Source organism: Hippopotamus amphibius, chromosome 7, assembly GCF_030028045.1.
Source record: "Hippopotamus amphibius kiboko isolate mHipAmp2 chromosome 7, mHipAmp2.hap2, whole genome shotgun sequence".
Taxonomy (NCBI): domain Eukaryota; kingdom Metazoa; phylum Chordata; class Mammalia; order Artiodactyla; family Hippopotamidae; genus Hippopotamus; species Hippopotamus amphibius.
In genome coordinates this window covers 19,706,471-19,728,616 of record NC_080192.1, presented here as the reverse complement: position 1 = coordinate 19,728,616, position 22,146 = coordinate 19,706,471, and the positions used below count along the sequence as shown (strand labels likewise).

Sequence of the window (22,146 nt, the reverse complement as noted above, 5' to 3'; positions counted from 1 at the left end):
TAAAAATGTGTATTTGCTCAGATCTCTGAAATCAGGATGCATCTTATAATCTATGGCATTCTTATATTTAGTTGAATATATTTTTTTCTTAGGAATATATAAAATAATAGTGTCCCTAGGTTCTACAATTTTATTGGGGGTGTTTTAGATTTGATGAAGTATAGCATATAATAAATGTTCTACTGACTTTAGTCTCTGTTAAGAAATTTTCCTGAGGCTGAAAGCACTACATTATACAATACAATATTATGTAAAAATCTGAATGAAAAAGTACATTAATTTAAGTGGAAAAAAAGGTCACAGATATATAACATCCAGTGTGTTCTCATTTAAAGAACAACAATGTAGTACATATGCATAAACATGGATCCACCTACATTTTACATCTTTATCAGCACAAAAAATAAGAAAACATATGCTCCAAATTGTTAAGGTGGCATTGGTGGAGTGGCAACATCTTGTATTTTATAAAAATTTTCAAAGAAAATATTGGAAAATCTCTCAACCAGACCAAAAGACAACAGCAATACTTAGTTAGGAAAATAAAACATCCATTTATAAAATAATCAGAAAAAAAGAAAAAAATCGGTGCAAAGAAGAGGACCGGGAAAGTATTTTAGGAGTTAGCACTGCATGAACAAAGTAACCAAATTCAAAAAAATCAAATTATAACCCCATCAAAAATGGTACATTACCTGAATAAGCAGGCTCGATCTATGTGGACAGGTCTCTTATCTTGAGGGTAACTAAAAGATAATATTTTACATTTTATGAGTTCTGTGTTGGTCTCAAGTAGAGGAACTTAAATTAAGGTTTAAAAGGTATTTTCTCTTTAAAGGACACAATGCCCAAGGTACTTAAACTGTGACAAAATTCCAAATAAGCACTGAATTAAAACAGCTGAAATATGATAAAGACATAAACATGGTTAAGAACCACTGCAGAATACCATCATTCAACAGGGTCAGTGTTTTTCTTTTTTTTTAACATAAGTAAACATTGCTCAGATCAAAGATCTCCTCCTCTGCATTATTCTTTGTTATTCTCAAAGTAAATCTGTAAAACCCATCTCTGTTATGTAAAAGCCCACAGCTCTGGCCCCTCTACAGGAGACACTTGTTTTTGCTCTACAGTGTGGTCCAGGTATACAAGAATGGGTCAATGGATCATTTAGCAACAGTGACTGATTTTTCGGTAAATAATAAATATACTAAGGAAGTACCTGGACCGAGTAATATCCCAAATTAACCAATCATTCCCTGCAACAGCTCCAACTTTGAAGGTGTTTTTTAAGCACCAGTGTGCTGACATTAATGGCATCTGTTCTGATTCAAGAGATAAAATTGCCTGTTGAGCCAAAAGATCATAAAACCGAATTGTTCCATTCTTTTCTGCAACCATCAGCTGTAAGACAGAAAAATAAAGAAAATTCAACCACCTAATTTAGTAGCCAAATCTGAGAAGGAGGCAGAGATTCAGTGTTATACATATAGTAAAATGCAAACATTTGCATATATTACAAATGGGAGATCAAATGCAAAGGAAATAAGGCAAGCCTAGGTAAAAATCTCTTTCAAATATTGAAAAGTCTCACAGAAAACTGGCAAGAGAAAGACACAAGAAAATTGGGTACAACTTTAAATGATTATGTACGGTTACCAGGAAGAAGAGATCAGCTTAGAGATTCATTCTGGGTAAACTGTATACATACACATACACATGCACACAATTGAGTTATTCACAGTAGGTAAGGGTCTATAAAGTTGCTGCAAACACTGAATTAGTGGGTATCAAACCACTGATCCTAAAGGAAATTAAAGGGTTGAGTTCCTGTGGGTCTCTGATCACAACATTTTTGTCAGCTGATCAATACATAATCTCATGTGTTTCTGTTTAAAGCCATCATGTTCAATATATATTGACTTATTAACATAGAACTCATGGGCAACAGCATTGTAACTCATGCCTGAACAAAGTTTATCTAACATGTATTTTCTCCATAAAGTATATCACAGGACTTAAGAACACTAGGTAGCTCTTTAGCAGTGTGCTTGAGGGCGGTTTTACACAGTGAAAGAAATCGCCAACAAAAAGCATAAAAACCTGGCACTAAATAGACCATGAACAGAATACTTGTTAACAGTATGAAAGCTAAAACAAGAAGGCAGAGTACTGCCTTATTCAGCCTTAGGTGGGAATGTGCACATTAGCCAACTAAAAATTTTTGTTGCTCTGCGCATGTCTGTGACTGTCAAAGTGCAATGAGTATTGATTTTGGGGTTACAAATAAATTTTAATGAGTAGGCAAATTTGCAAATGTGAAATCTGTGAACAATGAAGATCTACTGTACACATACATGTATATGTAAAACACTATGCTATGTTCAATAGAAGTCCAAGGTAAAAGACATGATCCTTGATCTCAAGAAGCTTTCTGTCTAGAGAAGAGAATTATGAAAAAAAACTGATCATAATTTAAGGTGAAATACAGTGGGATGCAAAGGAAAGAGTAATTATTTAGAACACGGGTAGTCTTTAAAATTAGGGGATTCTTAAGAGAAAAGATGGAATTTAAAACTATTCTCAGGACTTCCCTGGTGGTCCAATGGTTAGGACTTTGTCTTCCAATGCAGGGGGTGCAGGTTAGATCCCTGGTCCAGGAGCTAAGATCCCACATACCTTGGGACCAAAGAACCAAAACATAAAACAGAAACAATGTTGTAACAAATTCAATAAAGACCTACAAAAAAATGGTCCACATCAAAAAATCTTAAAAACAAACAAACAAAAAAATGGGGCCCATCACAAATATACAACGAAAATAGGTACAACATTGAACTTTACATACTCTGCCTTTTTTAATCCTCATAACCACTATGCGAGGAAACTGTTATCATTAATCCCATTTTTCAGAAAGGAGACTGAGATGCACAGTGATTAAAGTAACTTGTTGAAGATCTCATCACTAGTCTGTGGCAGAGCCTGGATTTGAACTCAGGTCTGAACAGAGGTTTAACTACAGTGTCCATGTGTTCCTTACTACAAGATTAGACTATGAAGACTGGTGAGTGGTCTGGTGTGCTATGTGTAGTCAAGGGTGGGGAAGGATTGGAAACGGGAGGAGACTAAAGAAGACTTACTTGGACCTAGTAAAAATACTTGAGATTTTGAGCCTGTTTCTAAAAATGTTGAGAATTTCAGGTGTAACTTATGAACTATGGAAAGGCCAAGTCTATCTGGGCCCAGGATTTAAACTAGGAGAGGCAATAAAGCATAGTGGGTTGAGTGCAACTTCTTTAGTCAGACTACGTGGTTCTGCCCTCAGGAGCTATAAGATCTTGAGCACATAGGGCTAATAGAGTATCTATTTCATAGGACTGCTAGGAGGATGGTATCAGTTAATACAGTTGACCCTTGAACAAGGTGGGGAGGGCCTTAGGACAAATGACTCTTTGTACTGTTGAAAACCTGTATATAACTTATAGTTGGCCCTCTGTATCTGTGGTTCCTCCCTATCCATGGTTCCTGCATCTGCAGTTTCAACCAACCGAGGATCATTTAGTACTGTAGTATTTACCATCAAGAAAAAAAAATATGTGTATAAGTGGACCTATGCATTCAAATCCATGTTGTTCAAGGGTCAACTGTACATGTTAAAGCACTTTGAGCTGTTTTAGCACAGAGTAGGCACTCAGAAAATTTATTTTGGTTATTTACTGTTTCTAAAACTGTGCTCAACGGTGACACTTTTTTTGTTGTTGTTGTCGAAAGAGCAGATAAGAGTAAAAAAGTTAAATTAGTTTGGGAATTGCTGGATCTAAAAACATTACAGGGGAATTTTTCTTTTAGGACTTTCAGAACCATAAATAGTAATTTGCACTGAATTTTCACAGGGGAAATATTTCAAGTAGCAAGGAACACTGTAGTACGTGAATCAGACTGAGGTCAAATCTGTGACTGTGTGATCTAGGGTAAATTAATCTTTTGGTGCTTCAATTTTTTTACCTACAAAATAGATAGAATAATGCTACCAACCAGAAAGTATTTGTGAAATTATATGAGGAAACTTATGTAAAGTACTCAGCACAGCTCCTGGCAACATTCAATAATGTTGGCTGTTATACCTCATTTCATCTAGTGGCTCTAACCTCTTTTCTCTTAGGATCAGAGAAAAGGATGTCTTTAGTCCAAACTCTTCGATCCCATGATATCTGAAACGCCTGGTTCTGTTATTACTACCTGCTGAAATCCTAGCTCCAACTGTGGTTTATTGGATTTAAGAGCTTTGCTTCTAGAGATTTTGATTTTTGTAATTTTATTATCATTATTATTTTAAGTGATGGGTTCAAATATTCAGAAATAAAAGGTGTGAAGAAGATAGACTAAAAAGTGGAAACAAAAGAACGTAATGGTTAAGAGCAAGACCTATGGAGTAGGCTGCTTGGGTACAAATGCCAATTTTTTCAGTTAGTAGCTATGTGAACTTGGGCAAGTTACTTACCTTCTCTGAGCGATGATTTCCTTATCTGTAAAATGAGATCATCACAGTACCCATCTCATAAGGCTGCCATGTGGATTAAATGAGCTAACTTAATATGAAATGCTGACAATGAGCCAAGCATATGCAGGTACTATGTAAGTGTCTGCCATGATTAATCAAGCTTATCTTTTTGTACAAGTGTGAGGACAGAAGAGAGTCATGGAGAAGAAGCATGAAAAGGGTCATAGAGAAGAAGTATGAAGATATTACAGGGCTATCAACAGCAGGATGCCTAAGAACTAACGTGAACTCTAGACAGAGGAAGGACTAACTTTAAGAAGATGAATGTGGCAACTTCTTAGATTCTAGGGAAAGATAAAATAGAGTAACGCCCAAGAGAAGATACTGCAAATGAGAGAACTCTTGTTAAATGGCTCCTATCTTCTCAGTGAAATTAAGTTAAGGCCGACTGATAACAACTCATAGTGTAGTTTTAGAACTTTAGAAAGCTTCACTCTATTCAGAGTGAACTGAATATCACTGCAGCTAGGTCAAATCTGCCTTATGCCACTGATGCTTTCTGTTTACACACTATGGCTCACAAGCATGGATTTAACTTTTTTTAAACAAATACTGCTCACTAGGTAGTCTAGGCGTTAGTTTTTAGATCATAACCTATCAAGGGCATGAGAAGTGTACTCTGAATAAATGCAACTTATAGATGATGGCTGTCAAATAAAAACAATTAATTACAGAGAAATTTTAAGGTTCTAGATTAATCCAAATGTATCTGTGCCAATTAAGAGTCTCTGAGGTGGAAAAAGTCATTGATTTTTCTCCTCTATGTGTGCAAGTACTACACATGTATATGTCTTTTCAGCTTGATAAAAGAAAGCTAAGTTATAAATAATAACCTTAAAACTTTCCTCAGGATGCCAGCACACACTCATTCCAGGGGAATGAAGAACAAAATGAGCTGTCTGTATTCCTTCCAAGTTCCAAATCCTAATAAAAGAAGAGGAGTATAATGTTAAAAAGTTTTGATATATTACTAAAAAATGAAATTTCCATAAATTTATTCAAAGCTATCAACTAGAGATTATAGGGTAGACATCTGTACTTAAAGTCTATCTTTCAAAGAAAATTATAACAAAATTATAATTATTTTAGAAAATGTAAAAGTAGTATGAAGAATTTGTTTTACCACACTCAATAATGGAAAAACAGTCACATACATTTTCTAATTAATCTAGTACAGCAACACTGTAACACAGCGACCAAATTAAATTATTCACGAACTCTTTATTTTGTGGACAGAATCATCAAGTTTCTAGGTCACTAATGAGGTTGCATTCCTACTTCAGTAGTCACTTCGATTAACAATAATTTCTACCAGGGGTGCTTAAAACATGCACGTGTACCCCCCTCCCCTAACCCAGTGCTCCCATTTTTAAAATAGCATATAAAGAAGCTGGTATGAAGTGATGTGAATTTAGGGAGATAGTAATTTCCCATAGTAGGTTATTCTTTCTGCCTTTGAGTTCCCATGCCAGGGGCTATTTCCTTTTACCTTTCCTGATCTGTCTCACCTCCCCAATTCTTCTCAAAAGGGGCCTTGATTACTACCTACCAGATTCAAGGATAGAAGGGTTGAAGGAACAAGCACCTGGTTCCTCCTACTCTCCCCCTCCTCAATATTTACAAATCCATAGTAACAACAACCAACCTACTCAATTTCCATCTCAATTTTTTTCCCACCCCCAGAGTGGAGATGAAGATTCAGAAGTCTCAGTAATGTCTCTGTTTTGAGAAGTCCTGTTCCTCAACCAGACTCTTAGTTTTCTAGCTCATTCTTCACACTCAGCCATTGTTATATCTCACTGGTACAGAGTGTGGCACAGAGTTAGCAAGGCAGGAGACAGAAGGTGAAGGGTGGCTGGCAAAGTACCCACAGAATCTGGTCCTTAGGAACTGAATGCATTCATTACAATACCTTGGACTTTTTCTTCCAGGTTTTATAGCTCATATCTCATTAGGGACCATAAAACAATTTCAAGAAACTTAGAGAATATGTTTTTAGGTTGACGCAAATTTTTATTTCAAAGAAAGTAGACATATTTATTGGACAATGCCACTACTATTCTGTTCCAAACCACATCATTTAAAATTTTTTTCTTTTTTATAGAAATTATAGGATCTCCAATGTTGAAATATCCTAGTTACATATAAACTAACATGAATGTTTTTAAAAATGATTACTTGATTACATAATTTAGAAGCATACACTTTTCTCTTGCCAAATCAACACTTTTCATCTGTATTTACTATACAGGGAGACAATTACAATTTAATTGAAGAGGGGAATCACAGTTACCGTGGGTTTATTCAATTGTGTTTCACTTCCCACAATAAATAAGATTATTAATTATGGGAACTATTTCTTTCTTCTCTATTGCCTTTTACATAATAAAGTGCTGGGCTAGCATATATTTTACCACTATTGAAATAGCAGAAATTTGTCTTGCATATTCAGTGAATCCCATGAGAGAACAGTTTAAAGGCTCCATTCTTTTCATCTTATTCTATTATGTATTTGATTTTTGTCTGCTATTATATTGAATAAATACATACCAGAATATTTTTTTTTTTTTTAGGCTGAACTATTCTTTTTTTTTTTTTTTTTCTTTTGGGGGTACACCAGGTTCAATCATCTGTTTTTATACACATATCCCCATATTCCCTCCCTTCCTTGACTTCCCCCCCTCGAGTCCCCCCCACCCTCCCCGCCCCAGTCCTCTAAGGCATCTTCCATCCTCGAGTTGGACTCCCTTTGTTATACAACAACTTCCCACTGACTATTTTACAGTTGCATACCAGAATATTTTCATGATTTTTTCCTTCCAAATGAAGGAAACCAAAGAGATAAAAAAAAAAATGAAGACATTCTATAAAAACAGGTCAATTAATGAAGTATATTTCTGTCCAATGAATCCAATTTTAGTCTAATTTTTAAACAATATTTAACCTGAACAGAACCTGACACATTTTGGGAAAAACAAAACAAAACCAAAACCACAAAACTGATTTAAAAATGAGGAAGGTGATCCAGATTACTTTCTAGGACTAGGATAAAATGACTTGTGGCTTACAATTATATGCTTATTAAATAATTGTCAGCAGTTGCATAATCCAAGTTCTGAATATGCAAAATACAACAAATTGGACTGAAATGAGTTATAACTAAATTAGCTACAGATGGGACACTTTAAGTTGTTAAGTCTTATTTCCCCTTTTGATAGATTCCACAACTAAGTTCTTCTCAAATCCTTTCGTGGAGCTCAACTTACTTTCCTGTGTCTTTACTACGTCTTCATCTAGTTAATATTAGTTCCATCAGATGAAGTCATATTTCTTTTCTTTTTTTGATACATTTTTTGCCGTATACCATCTATGATAAAAATACACAAATGTGAAGCATACAGCTCAAAGAGAACATACTTGAAGAAAGCACCCAAATTAAGATAGTATTTCCAGAACTCCAGAAGTCATCTGTGCTTCCTTTCAGTCCTATTTCCTTTCCTTCTCACAAAAAGTACCCACCATCCTGACTTCTAACACTTCTAACTTCTAAATAGCTTACGTTCACTGGTTTGGAACATCATAAAGATGGAATCCTATGGAAAATACTATGGAATGTATTTTCTTGGCTTGGCAGCTTTCACTCATCATTATATCTTGTGAGATTTACCAACAGTGCTGCATGTTGTACTCTGTTCATTCTCATTGCTGTACACAATAGTCCATTAATTAAGGACACTGCCATGTATTTACCCATTCTACCACTGACAGACATTTAGGTTGTTTCCAATTTATGGTCATTACCAATAATCCTGCTATAAACCTTCCTGTACATGTCTTCTGGTGAATATAGACACCCACACATCCATTCCCCACCTTACCCAGACACGTACCCACATCTCCCCATTCCACCTCCACCTGCTGGGTACCGGCTAGGCATGAAATCACTGGATCACAGCTTAAAAATATGTTCAACGTTAGCAGGTGTTGTCAAATCAAACAGGTTTCCAGACTGGCTGTACCTTGTTTATCTTTTTTTTTTTTTTCATATTTCTTTTTTATCACCAACTGAAAAAGCCTAAATTTTCTTTGACAAATTTTCTGACAAAACAATCTTAAAAGAATCATTTGTCTTAATGGCAAAAGGCACCACTTTTCAGTTGGGCTTACTTCTCTCTGATTACCCCCCCCCCTTTTTTTTTTGCATTTTAGTTATTTTCATGTATCTATGTATGAATAAATTTCCATCAGTTTTAAAATGTAGTGAACACATGTACAGTAAAAATTCTCTTAATTAACCTCCTTCTGATAGACTCCTTCTCTCTGCAGAACTGATAAGAACAAGAAGGTTATTTTCTAACAGCTCACATGTACATTGTGGTAGGCTTACCTTGAGGGGCTATGTTTTTTTGCTTAGTGAACTGCTGTTTGTAAGTGATGTAAACCCATGCTTATTAATGTAATTACATAATTAATATTACATAAGCTGACAGAATAGAATGTGAAAGAGTTTTTTCAATGGAACTAAGCTGATGGCAACTAAATAAAGGTAAGTTTCTGAATGAAAAAAAAAATGCTCTTGGAACTTCCCTGGTGGTCCAGTGGTTTAGAATCTGTCCTCTAATGCAGGGGACGTGGGTTCGATCCCTGGTCAGGGAACTAAGCTCCCACATGCTGCGGGGCAACTATGTCTGCGTGCCACAGCTAGAAAGAAGCCCACACCCTGAATGAAGAGCCCACATGCCATAACAAAAGATCCTGTGTGCTGCAACCAAGACTCGATGTAGGCAAAAATAAAAAATATATAAATAAGTATTAAAAAATGCTCTTAAATTAGGCATGCATGACAGCTACAAAAAAATTAAACAAAATAAAAATCTAGATATATTTGAATTATGACTACTTAGCAAATGTTTTCACTGTACACACTGCATTATGGGTGTAGTTCATGCAAAAAAGCCTAACACAAATCAATGGACTCATAACTTAAGAAAAGCAAAAAGCCTTGGTCTAATATCAAAAGATTGGCAAATTGGTGAATTTTCCCATATACATCAAATATTAAAATAAGGAAGGTAGACATTCCTTTAAAATGATTTCCTGAGTTTGCTGACTTTTTGGTTATCTAAGGCACTACGGGTTTAGACCACGTCAGATAAGAGAGTTTCTACTGTAATGGGAAAAAAAAGAAATTCATATTTTAATATTTCCAAATTTATTGGTAGTATATTTGTTTATAATAAATAAAATTACCTAAACGTTAAGTATAACCACAGAAGCATACTGTTCAGGAAAACGGTATATCACAGAAAGAGAAAAGTTGTAAGGGTTTATAACCTTCTTAATTCACATAAACACATGGAAAGATAAGATCCTTTATAAAAGTGTAAATAGACAACATTATCAAGTTAAACTACTTTGACCAAAAATCAGGAGCTATATAAAACATACATGTATACCTATTCAAATGTTTGCAAGGGAAATTTCAAAACAAAAGCTTTTAAGGTAAAATTAATCTGCTGACATAAATAAAATGACAGTTTTGATGCAATTTGAATAAAAGTATGACAGACATCCCCACCCCTCCCAATTCTGTGATCTTAGGTAGAACTCTCAGATTTAGTTGTAAAATGTACAAGTGAAGAGATATTCAGATCTAAGATTATGAATTACATTTACCTTCCTTTTGGTAGTTTATTGTTAAAATGATTGCCTCATTTCAGGCTGAGGGCTTTTCAGCACAACATTAAGTATTCTTAACCACATGGTATTTTTTTTTTTAACCACATGGTATTTAAATGTAATTGTCCCATTTAATTAATAAAAAGGTCTCACAAATTGGATGTTGGCATATAGGGGATATCCTAGATACTCTCAAGGGTCTTTTAAATTCACAATTAGTAGAGGGAGATGGTCCCTCTGAAAATTCAAAAGGAATTTTCCTGGGTAATACTGTTCTTTTGTTTGTTCTCCATTTTTAATTGGCAACTCATTGTTTGTTACAGAGTTCACTGTAGACGGAAATTTCTGCTACCAAATGTTTACAACAACATAGACAAAAGAAGGGATGTATGACATTAAATGACACATCTGTACCCATTTGGCCCTCTCTAACTGGTAAAGCAAAAAATACAAACCACAATCTTTCTAAAAGACACGACTGGATCACATGAATCACTGTATTCGTTAGTTAAATATGAAAGCAAGAACAAAAGAAATAGCTAAATGTAGTTATAAAGATGAGAAGGCATTTACAATCTTACTGGGTGCAGGAAGGGAAATTCCAACATTCTTAGACAAGAAACATGTTTTTCAGTGAGTTTGTGATAGCAAAATGAAGATTCCCTCTGCCCCCTCATTTCCTAATAATCAATCACTAAGTTACTCATCATGCTATCGATGATTCAAAAAAGGGGAAAATGTGGTATATTACCTTAGCAAGTGAACACACAAATAGGAAGAAAAGTGAAACAAATTATAAAATTATTTAGTGCTACAATATCTGGTTTAAGTGCAAGGAGTTCAGAGGTGGGGAACCATATAACTGAAAGCACAAATCTAGGGATTAGGTAGACAAACCTTGACAGGGATATGGTAGGTTAGAGTGGTAAGTAAATACACTGTCAGCTTGTGGCTTAGACTATAGAGAACTTTGATAGCTAGGAAAAGCTTTAACAGTAGAGGCAACAAAATGGCACAACAACATAAAATAAGTTTTGCAAAGGGTACTTTCAGTATATGTCAGTATTTCAAATATATTCAGAAATAAGATTAGACTCTGCTTTTTTAAAAAAATACTTGATACTACTAAGCAAGCAGTATTAATAATAAATGAAGTGGATTTTACTGATGAGAGTAAGAATTATAAGGATGAAAATGAAAGATGATTGCTTATGCTTACTATTTTATCCTTCAATAATTAAAAGATTATGAGTCAAAAATAGAGTCAATAATCAAAGACTGTGTGTTTTTCGAAGGGGACAGGGAGTAGCCTGTTTCCAACATAACACTAATAAACAAACTATACCATACAAAAAAACAATCTACTATTGTACATTTTCATGACGACTTGGAGGGGTTAAAAAAAAAATCTTGGGGCTTCCTAGGTGGCGCAGTGGTTAAGAATCCACCTGCCAATGCAGGGGACACGGGTTCGAGCCCTGCTCCAGGAAGATCCCACATGCCACGGAGCAACTAAGCCCGTGCACCACAACTATTGAGCCTGCGCACTAGAGCCCGTGAGCCACAACTACTGAGCCCATGTGCTGCAACTACTGAAGCCCACGCTCCTAGAGCCCGTGCTCTGCAACAAGAGAAGCCGCAGCAATGAGGAGCCCACGCACCACAACGAAGAGTAGCCCCCACTCACCACAACTAAAGAAAGCCCACGCACAGCAAAAAAAGACCCAACACAGCCAATAAAATAAATAAATAAATAAATAAATAAATTTACTAAAAAAAAATCTCAAGCTTACACGTTGTTCCTTCATTTTTCCTTAAAATTATAAACAAATGCAGCAGAAACTACCAATTTATCATCACAGAGGTGAGACAGTACCTGAGGCCACCCCAAGGAAGAAATGACATCTTATTCAAATTACAGAGACAAACATAAATTTTTGAAGGATAGGAATTGTGAGATATTTTATCACATTTAAAAATAAACCTCAAAATTAAACTCTCAACTGCAAAGAAATACCATATGGTAGTTTTCAAACAGATCATATCTAGTTATTTCATCTTCAAGGAATTCAGAATAAAAGGACTTCTCCTTTAACATAAACCTTAACACAAACACCAGTAATACTACCCAGGAAATATTAGCCTTTCATTGTTTGCAAGAAAAATTTTGATATACTTTGCAACTTAAATTTGACAATATGCTATAAAGGAGGTAAGGCACTCATTAGTTACACAAATGGACTTTCAAAATAAAACTGAAAAATGTTCATGGATATGATTCTAATTTATACAATTCACTTGTTACAATCACACAATGGCTACATAAAGCAAGCTTAAGTTACTGCAATCACTGATAGGGTAATATGTTTTATGAAGTACTGGTTTTATATTTCATCTACAAGATCACATGAAAGTACAAAGTTGAATACGAGGGAGTGGTGTTAACAGTACATGATCACATAAAATTTCAGAAAATTCTTTCATCATTTTATAACTTTTACTCTATTATAATCTTTCATTAACAAACTATTTCATTGCCTTGAATTAAAGAAGATCTGAAAATGTGATCAAAAGGTTTTACTGTAATTTTTGGATGGTTCTTACAAAGACATTGAATCCTTATGTTTCATTCACTAGAGGTAAACTGTCTCTTTTATCTTATTCTTAAAGCTCTTATTATAAAACTATGCAATAATTGATCTTGATTCAAAATGTTTTAAAAAATTAGAGGGAATTTTAGAAGACAAGCAGAAAACTTTAATTCTGGAATTATTTAACCGTAACATTATAAGGAATAATATACAGTCTTCTGATTTCACTCTGTACCTGTAATTATTCAGGTATAGTTTAATCACTCCTAAATGGACACTGTTCTCCCAAGGAATGCTTCACTGGCCTACCTTCAGAAGGCTCCCAGTCCCTTTCTTTCTCTTTTTCCCACAGGATTATTTTCAAATAGATCACTTATGAGGGGTTGGGGGAGAACACTCTGTCTTAACTACGGATCTTGAAGACTCAAATGCACATGAGCAGAAGTAATATGGAAAGAACTTAGCTAGCATGGGATATATAGAAGACATTTGATAAACATTCAGTTTCTCTTGTAATAATTTTCAAAAAAATACTATTGGCTTAGTGAATATCTTAGGTAATTTAGTATTCCCTTATCCAGTAATTCGGTTATATTTCTAAAAAAAAATTTTTATTTCCCACCCTTCCTCCCATTCTTGTTAAAAATGATGACAGCTAGAACATGACAACTACTAATATCCCAAGTTTTATAGACAAAGTGAATGGCACATTACATGCCTCTATTATTTTAGTCTTAAACTAAGAATTCCTTGGTTTATAGAAGCCAATTTTCCTTCACCATAAATTTTATCTAATATTTTAAAAGATTATTGGGGAGGAGGAGGAAATGGATTTAGTCCTGACATCCTTTGTAGTTACAGTGAGTACTGGGTCTTCTATTTCTTTTGTATCCCCCAAAGTACTAAATGTTGGCTATACTAAATGTGTTTAATAAATACTTGTTGATCTGACTTGTTCTTACAGGACGGTACTGTTTTTAATATACAAGAACATCTGTTATTTGGCACTGACTGGGAATGAGATGTTCTGTATTAGTGAGTTTTTAAAATAATAACCTTAACCCATTAAATACTTAAACACCATTTTTACCTTCTTTTGGAAGTAGGGGATAATAAGTTTTGCTAAACATGCACTTATTTACCTCTCAAATATTGTAATAATTTTAACCTTTTTTGGATGATGCTGGGTCATAATTTGAAGTACTAGTATTTATATTCTCGTGTGTGTGTGTGTGTGTGTGTGTGTATCGTATATCTGTATATGGTGGATTTGATGAGGGACCATAAAAGAAATGGTATAGAACATGAGGCTGAATGGCTAGCAATCCTATGATTTACTTGGGAATTTCTTTTCTTAAACACATCCCCTGTTAGATGCTTTGTTTGGTAATAGCATCTTTTTTATAAAGCTGTGATGACAGATACAGAATTGTTTTCATTCCTTTACCCACTCACTCACTGAATACCTAACACAAGGACATTCTTTTAGTGTTGGGATGACTCCAAGGTAGTAAAGCATGGCTGGCCTTGCAAAATACCTCATTAGTGAAAAGGCCAGAGCAGTCTACTCTAGGATAGTTTTCCTCATCCTCTACAAAACTCTATTTCTCCTTACTCTTGTTCCTCATCTGAAAACTGGGCTAATGATGTATGAAGAAGGACCACGACGTCTTCAAGAACTGGTACTAGAATGTTTTAGCAAAGGTATCTTTCAAAAATATAAATTCTTCACAAACAACTCATCAGTAGACATGACACTGAGTATAATTCTATCAATTTTATTAAACCTTACATAATGTTTGATTTTGATCAGAACATACAGATAATATAAACACCTGCTTTTTCAATGATATAAAAAGACTAAAACTTCTTGAATAAAAGAATCTACCAAATAAGGTTTTTGAGTATTAAATGAATTAATTCACATAGAACACTTAAATACTGCCTGGTCACTCATTACTATCTAAATCAATGATTATAATAGGGGGTGGTTCTTAACACCCAGAGGACATTTTTGATGGTCCTAATGATTGGGGTGCTACAAACATTTAATGAAAGGGAACCAAGGATGCTAGACATTCTACATGACTTTTGAATGTCACAGTAAAATTTAGAAATACCTCAAAAGGTAGGACCATTTCATGATAGGAGATATGTTTTTTGCAATCTTTGTTAGTACTCCATCCCATGATGTAACAGTGAATTATTTTGATACTATCTATATAAAAACTGGCTGGTCTGCAAGAATATTACCTTTCGTTATTTTTTCAATTTGACATCCTGTAATTTGTCACATTATTTCTATTCTGATTAGCATTATTTCCGTACTCTTTCACTTCCCATAGTAAAATTTTTTTAATTACTACTGACTTGAGGTTTTATTCTAATAACTGGTTTTGCTCAAGGCTATGACACTGCAGAACTCCAGATGGCACTATTTACATTGTACTCTGCAAGCCACATCCCTGGAATTGTGTAACTTGGCAGCTTTGACTCTGCCTTACATTTTACTGTTATCTTATTTTTTTGATACTCAAATTTATTCCTTGTAAAGTGACAAAGTCTACACTTTACTATATCTTCTTATGTGGTTGTATCTGAGCATATACACTGCACTGTTATTCTATAACAATTTGTTATTTATAGAAATGTTAGTACAACTAAAATACTATTTTATTTAAAATATTACTATTTTACAGAAATGCAGTACAATTAAAATAATATTTTTTACAATTATACACTTTGATAGGTTATTTTTCTAGGAGTTTCCTTTAGGATTATATAGTAGACAGTAGAAAATATTTGTATAAAAAAGAGGGTATTGTGGCTGATAACCATTAACTTGAATGAGAACACAATTTTCTTGCAGAGATTACAAAATACTAAAACTAGGTGGAATCTCAGATAAAAATGAAGTCATATTTATATAATGAAGACCCAACGCAGCAAATAAATAAATTTATTAAAAAAAAAAAAAAGAGTACAGGTAACTCTAGCCAGACTGCCTGATATTCGAGTTTCTCTATTTAACAGCTAGGTCCCTTTCAACAATTTATTAGCATCTCTATGCCCTGTATCCCCACCTTATAAAATGAGGGTAAAACTAGTACCTATCTCAGAGTTGTCATAAAAATTAAATAAATTTACATAAATAAGGCACTTAGTATTGGTTAATACGCATTAAAGCACTCCATACAATATTTAGTAATAGTTACTTATTAATATTGTAATTCATTTACAAAAAATAAAATATCTTTGTCAGCCTTAGAGAAGATTAAAATGGTTCTGAAATGATAATTCACAGGTTTAAAAACATATCTGTGATTACCAAGTACCTAGCAGAGTACCTGGCACGTAGCAGACACTTGATATTTGCTGACTGAATGAACTAGTCTGTATATTAATTTATTCTCTATACATTCATTCTCTATATCAAGAGATAAACAAGTAATAACTTTTTTTAAAAATAAGTTTATTTATTTATTGGCTGCATTGGGTCTTTGTTGCTGCATGCGGACCTTCTCTAGTCGTGGAGAGTGGGGGCTACTCTTCGTTGCGGTGCACGGGCTTCTCATTGTGGTTGCTTCTCTTGTTGTGGAGCACAGGCTCTAGGTGCACGGGCTTCAATAGTTGTGGCACGTGGGCTCAACAGCTGTGGCTTGTGGGCTCTAGAGTGTAGGCTCAGTAGTTGTGATGCACAGGCTTAACTGCTCTGCGGCATGCAGGATCTTCCCTGACCAGGGCTCGAACCTGTGTCTCCTTCATTGGCAGGCAGATTCTTAACCACTGTGCCACCAGGGAAGCCCCAACAAGTGATAACTTTTTAAAAAATAAATTTATTTATTTATTTATTTTATTTATTTATTGGCTGTGCTGGGTCTTCGTTGCTGCACACGGGCTTTCTCTAGTTGCTGAGAGCGGGGGCTACTCTTCATTGCGGTGCACAGGCTCCTCATTGTAGTGGCTTCTCTTGTTGTGGAGCACGGGCCCTAGGTGTGTGGGCTTCAATAGTTGTGGCACATGGGCTCAGTAGTTGTGGCTCACGGGCTCTAGAGCACAGGCTCAATAGTTGTGGTGCACGGGCTTAGTTGCTCCGTGGCATGTGGCATCTTCCCAGGGCAGGGCTCGAACCCGTGTCCCCTGCATTGGCAGGTGGATTCTTTACCACTGCGCCACCTAGGAAGTCCAAGTGATAACTTTTTAATGGATAGACTGACACTAGTACAAGTGAGACTAACTTCATTCTGATTCAGAATTTGGGAATTTTCAACAAAATACCTAAGCTTTATGACTCTGCTCAGAGGGCAGATTGTTTTGAAACAGTGTCCCTATGGCCACAAATCTCTCAGCTGATTATAATATTGTGTCTCCTTGAAAATGTCAGAGTCAAACATCAGAAAATATGCAGAGATCAACAACGTATTTAAAATAATTTTTCTCTGAGTTGGCAGAGACAGAGAGAAACATTTCTGCTCTTTATACAAAATGTTTAAGAATCCATATTGTAGCACTGCTCCATACTGTAGGACTATATAATAAAGCTTAGTATTAAAAAATTTTATTCACCATTTTAAACATTCTAAAGTTTGCAGTTCAGAGGCACTTAGCACATTCACAGTATTGTGCATCCACCACCACTGTCTAGTTCTAGAACATTTTCATTATCCCAAAAGGAAACACTGTACCCATTAAGCAGTCACTCCTAAATTCTCATCCTCCAACTTCCTGGCAATCACCAATCTGCTTTGTTTCTATGGATTTGCTTCTTCTGGAGATTTTATAAAACAGAATCGTAGAATATTTTATGGCTAGCTTCTTTTACTTAGCATAGTGTTTTCAAGTTTCACCCATGGTGTAGTATGTATCTGTACTTCATTCTTTTTTTTTTTTTTTTTTTACAGCTGAATACTTTTTCAGTGTAATGGATATACTACACTTTGTCCATTCATTTATTGATGGACACCTGGGTTGCTACCACATTTTGGCTACTGTGAACAGTGCTGCTAGGAACATTCCTTTATAAGTTTTTGTTTGAATGAACACCTATTTCTAATTCTTTTGGGTATATATCTAGGATTGGAAACGCTGGGTCACATGTTTAACTTTTTGAGGAACTGCCAAACTCTATTCCGTGATGGCTGCACCATTTTACATTCCTACCAGTAAGGTATGAGGGCTTCAGTTTCTTCATTCTTGTCAACACTTGTTTTTTTCTGACTTTTTGTTTATAATTATCTTAGTGAGTTATTTCATTTTTAAAAAAAATTTATTTATTGGCTGTGCTGGGTCTTTGTTGCTGCGCACAGGCTTTCTCTAGTTGCAGCAAGTAGAGGCTACTCTTCGTTGTGGTGTGTGGGCTTCTCACTGAGGTGGCTTCTCTTGCTGTGGCGCACGCGTGTAGTTGCTCCACGGCATGACCAAGGATCAAACCCATGTCCCCTCCATTGACAGGTGGATGCTTAACCACCGTGCCACCAGGGAAATCCCTCATTTGTTTTTGATTTGCATTTCCCTAATGACATTCAGCATCTTTTCACATGTTTGTCGGCTATTTGTATATCTTCTCTGGAGAACTGTCTACTCATGTTCTTTGCCCATTTCTTAATTGGGTTGTTTATCTCTTTATTGTTGAATTATAAGAGTTCCTTATATATCTTGGATGCGACCCTTATCAGATACACAATTTGCAAGTAATTTCTCCCATTCAGTGGAATGTCTTTTTCACTCTGTTGACAGGGTCCTCTGGTGTCTAAAAGTTTTACACGTTGATAAAGTCCAATTTATTTATTTATTTTTAATAAATGTGTTTTCGGTGTCATATTTAAGAAATCATTGCCAAATCCAAGGTCATAAAGATTTGCCTCTGTTTTCTTCTAAGAGTTTTCTAGTTTTAGCTGGATGTTGTTGAGGATTTTGCATCTATAGTTGTAAGGAATACTGGTGTGAAGTTTTCTTTTTTTGTGATGTCTTTGTCTGGTTTTGGTATCAGGATAATGCTGGCCTTACAGAATGAGTAAGAAAGTATTTCCTTCTATTCTATTTTCTGGAAGCATCTGAGAGACTGGTGGTTAATTCTTCTTTAAATATTTGGCAGAAATGGAATCTAAAAAAATGGTACTGATGAATCCAGTGACAGGGCAAGAATAAAAATGTAGATGTAGAGAATGGACTTGAGGATGGGGGGGGCACGAAGGGGATGCTGGGATGAAGTGAGAGAGTAGCATTGACATATATATACTACCACATGTAAAATAGATAGCTAGTGAGAAGCTGCTGCATAATACACGGAGATCAACTCAATGACTGGCAATGACTTAGAGGGGTGGGACACGGAGGGTGGGAAGGAGTTGTGGGAGGGAGGGGATATGGGGATATATGTACAAATAAAGCTGATTCACTTCGTTGTACAGCAGAAACTGGCACAACAGTGTAAAGCAATTATACTCCAATAAAGAACTTAAAAAATATATATTTGGTAGAATTTACCAGTGAAGAATCCTGTCCTGGGCATTCTTTGTTGGGAAATTTTTGATTACTGTTCCAATTTCTTTATTTGTTATAGGTCTATCCAGATTTTTCTATTTTTTTCTTTAGTTTTGGCAGTTTTGTGTTTCTAGGAGTTTGTCCATGTCATCTAGGTTATCTAATTTTTTGGTGTATAACTATTCATAGTATTTTCTTATAATTCTTTTCATTTGTGTAAGGCTGGTAGTAATGTTCTCACTTTTTCTGATTTTACCATTTGGAGTATTCTCTTTGTCCAGCTGAAGATTTGTTAATTTTGTTATATCTTTTCAAAGAACCATCTTTTGGTGTCATTGATTCTACTGTTTTCCATTCCCTATTTTGTTCATCTCTGCTCTAATTTTTATTATTTCCTTACTTCTGCTAGCTTTGGGTTTCTTTTTGTTTTTGTTTTTGTTTTTAGCTTCTTAAGGTGTCAATATAGGTTGAGTTCTTTCTTCTTTTTAATGCTCACAGCTATAAACTTCCCTCTGAGCACTGCTTTTACTGCATCCTATAAATTCTGTATGTTGTGTTTTCATTTTCACTCATTTCAAAGTATTTATTTATTTAGGCTGTCCGGTCTCTGTTGCTGCACATGGGCTTTCCCTTGTTGTGGGAAGTGGCGGCTACTCTTTGTTGCAGTGTGCAGACTTCTCAGTGTGGTGGCTTCTTGTTGCAGAGCATGGGTTCTAGGTGCATGGACTTCAGTAGTTGCGACTCAGTAGCTCTGCGGCATGTGGGATCTTCCCGGACCAGGGATTGAACCCACGTCCCCTGCCTTGGCAGGTGGATTCTTAACCACTGTGCCACAAGGGAAGTCCCTCAAAGTATTTTCTAATTTCCCTGTGATTTCTTTTGATCCATTGGCTGTTTAATGAGAGTGTGTTATTTAATCTCCATATATCTGTAGATGTTCCATTTTCCTTATGTTAATGATTTCTAGTTCATTCTGTGATCAAAGAAGACATTTTGTATGATTTCAATCTTTAAAAAAACTAATTTATTTTGAGGACTAACATATAGCTTTTTCTAAAGAATGTTCCACGTACACCTGAGAAGAATGTGTATTCTGCTGATGTTGGGAGTGTGTGGAGTGTTTCGTATGCCTAGTAGGTTTAAAATGTGAAAATCCTCTACTTGTTTACTGACCTTCAGTCTAGTTATTTTATTTAGCATGTCTTTTTGAAGCACGGTATCACATGCATATAATACTATACCCAAGATGACATAGGCTTTGAGTTGGCTTAGACAAGGATTTCACTAATGTACCTTTACCACCAACACACAGACCCAGACTATGGTAGGCATTACTTTAGTATAGTGATAGGAATCATTCCTGGGATGTCAATGGCTATTTCCTCTGCCCAAATTGCACAGCTGCCATTTTGCTGGTGTCTTTATTTGTAACTTGGCAATTCTATACTTTGCATTAATGAAGATAGGTGTACTGAAACATTTTTCTGTTGTAGTTTGTCTCCTCAAAATTCCTTCGTTCTTTTGTTACTTTGAGAGTGTATGTTACTACTCTTCCTTTAACTTCTTGATTTACTTATATCTTCTATTTCTTTTGAAAATCTTATCTATATTGTTCAGCTTTCAGCTTAAGATATTTGACTTTAAAAGCCAATCAGAACTGCCCTTCTTGTTGGCAAATTAATCTGATAAATTCTAAATTTAGCTCCCCAGCTATTGCTACAATGATGTTACCAACCTCAAAAATCTCAGAGACTTTGAAAAATAAGCATAAACTTCTAGCTCATGTGTCTGCGGGAAGTTCTATTTCATAATGTCAGTTGGGTCCATATTTACTTAATGTCTTTCTCATTCTGGGGCCAGTAGCTATCTAGGACATGCTTATATTATAGCAGAAGACAGAGGACAGTAGGTTAGGACACACCATGTAAAATACTTAAAGTGTCTGCTTGAGTCACACCTGCTAACATTATCTTGGCTTAAACAAGTCACATGGCTAAGCCCAACAAAGTGGGAATATCTCCTTGCACAGGAGCAGGGAAGTAAGTATTCACTGATCAATAACACCATCAACCACAGCCTAGCAAAGTAAGACAATTAGGAGCAACAGAGTGAATTTCAAAAAGTTAAATTTAGGACTTACTTTGAAGTTAAGTCCTTTCTCCTTCTTAGAGTAATAATGTTCTTTTTTAAATAAAATGATGGTAATGATAGAAGGCAGTAGAACTTTAAAAAATTCTTATCACATGACAAAATAAAAAGGTGGCAACCCTCTGTTAGTCCCCTAAATTTTAGGGCAATTTTACTACTCTACAAAAATCCCAAAGTCTCCTACAAGAAAAAAAAATCACAAACCTCTAAATGTAATCCCAGGCCTCTCTGGCTATTGTTCACTATTCAGAAGCTATTCCTTGGCTTGCAAAGACATTCATTTTCCCGCTTCTCAGGTTTCATTATTCCAAATACTTGTGATTAGGAAACTCCATGTGTTAGAGAATTAAAATTATTTCTTTCTAGTGATCTAATCTAAGTTTTACACTAAAAATGGCTCCACTAACTCTTCCATCTCTATACAAACTTAGTTTTTTAACACTTGGGACCCTACGATCTTTTTTTTTTCTTCCTTTTAAAAAAAGAAATATTTATTTTTTGCTGCACTGGGTCTTCATTGCTGTGCGCAGGCTTTCCCTAGTTGTGGTGAGTGGGGGCTACACTTTGTTGTGGTGTGTGGGCTTCTTATTGCAGTGGCTTCTCTTGTTTCAGAGCACAGCCTCTAGGCGCTTGGGCTTCAGTAGTTGCAGCATGGGGCTCAGTAGTTGTGGTGCACAGGCCTGG

The 22,146-nt window shown here is 35.4% G+C and overlaps 1 protein-coding gene across 1 annotated transcript in view; it reads right to left on the bottom strand.

The window, feature by feature from the left end:
* The window catches only part of NUP37 (nucleoporin 37), a 51,525-nt gene that overhangs the window by 5,522 nt on the left and 23,857 nt on the right, over positions 1 to 22,146 (bottom strand). Inside the window, exons 6-8 of the mRNA XM_057742290.1 lie at positions 5,395 to 5,485; positions 1,223 to 1,404; positions 696 to 746 (exon numbers count right to left, since the gene is read on the bottom strand). Of these exons, the coding sequence (XP_057598273.1) occupies positions 696 to 746; positions 1,223 to 1,404; positions 5,395 to 5,485 (324 nt within the window). The remainder of the gene's footprint in view (positions 1 to 695; positions 747 to 1,222; positions 1,405 to 5,394; positions 5,486 to 22,146) is intronic.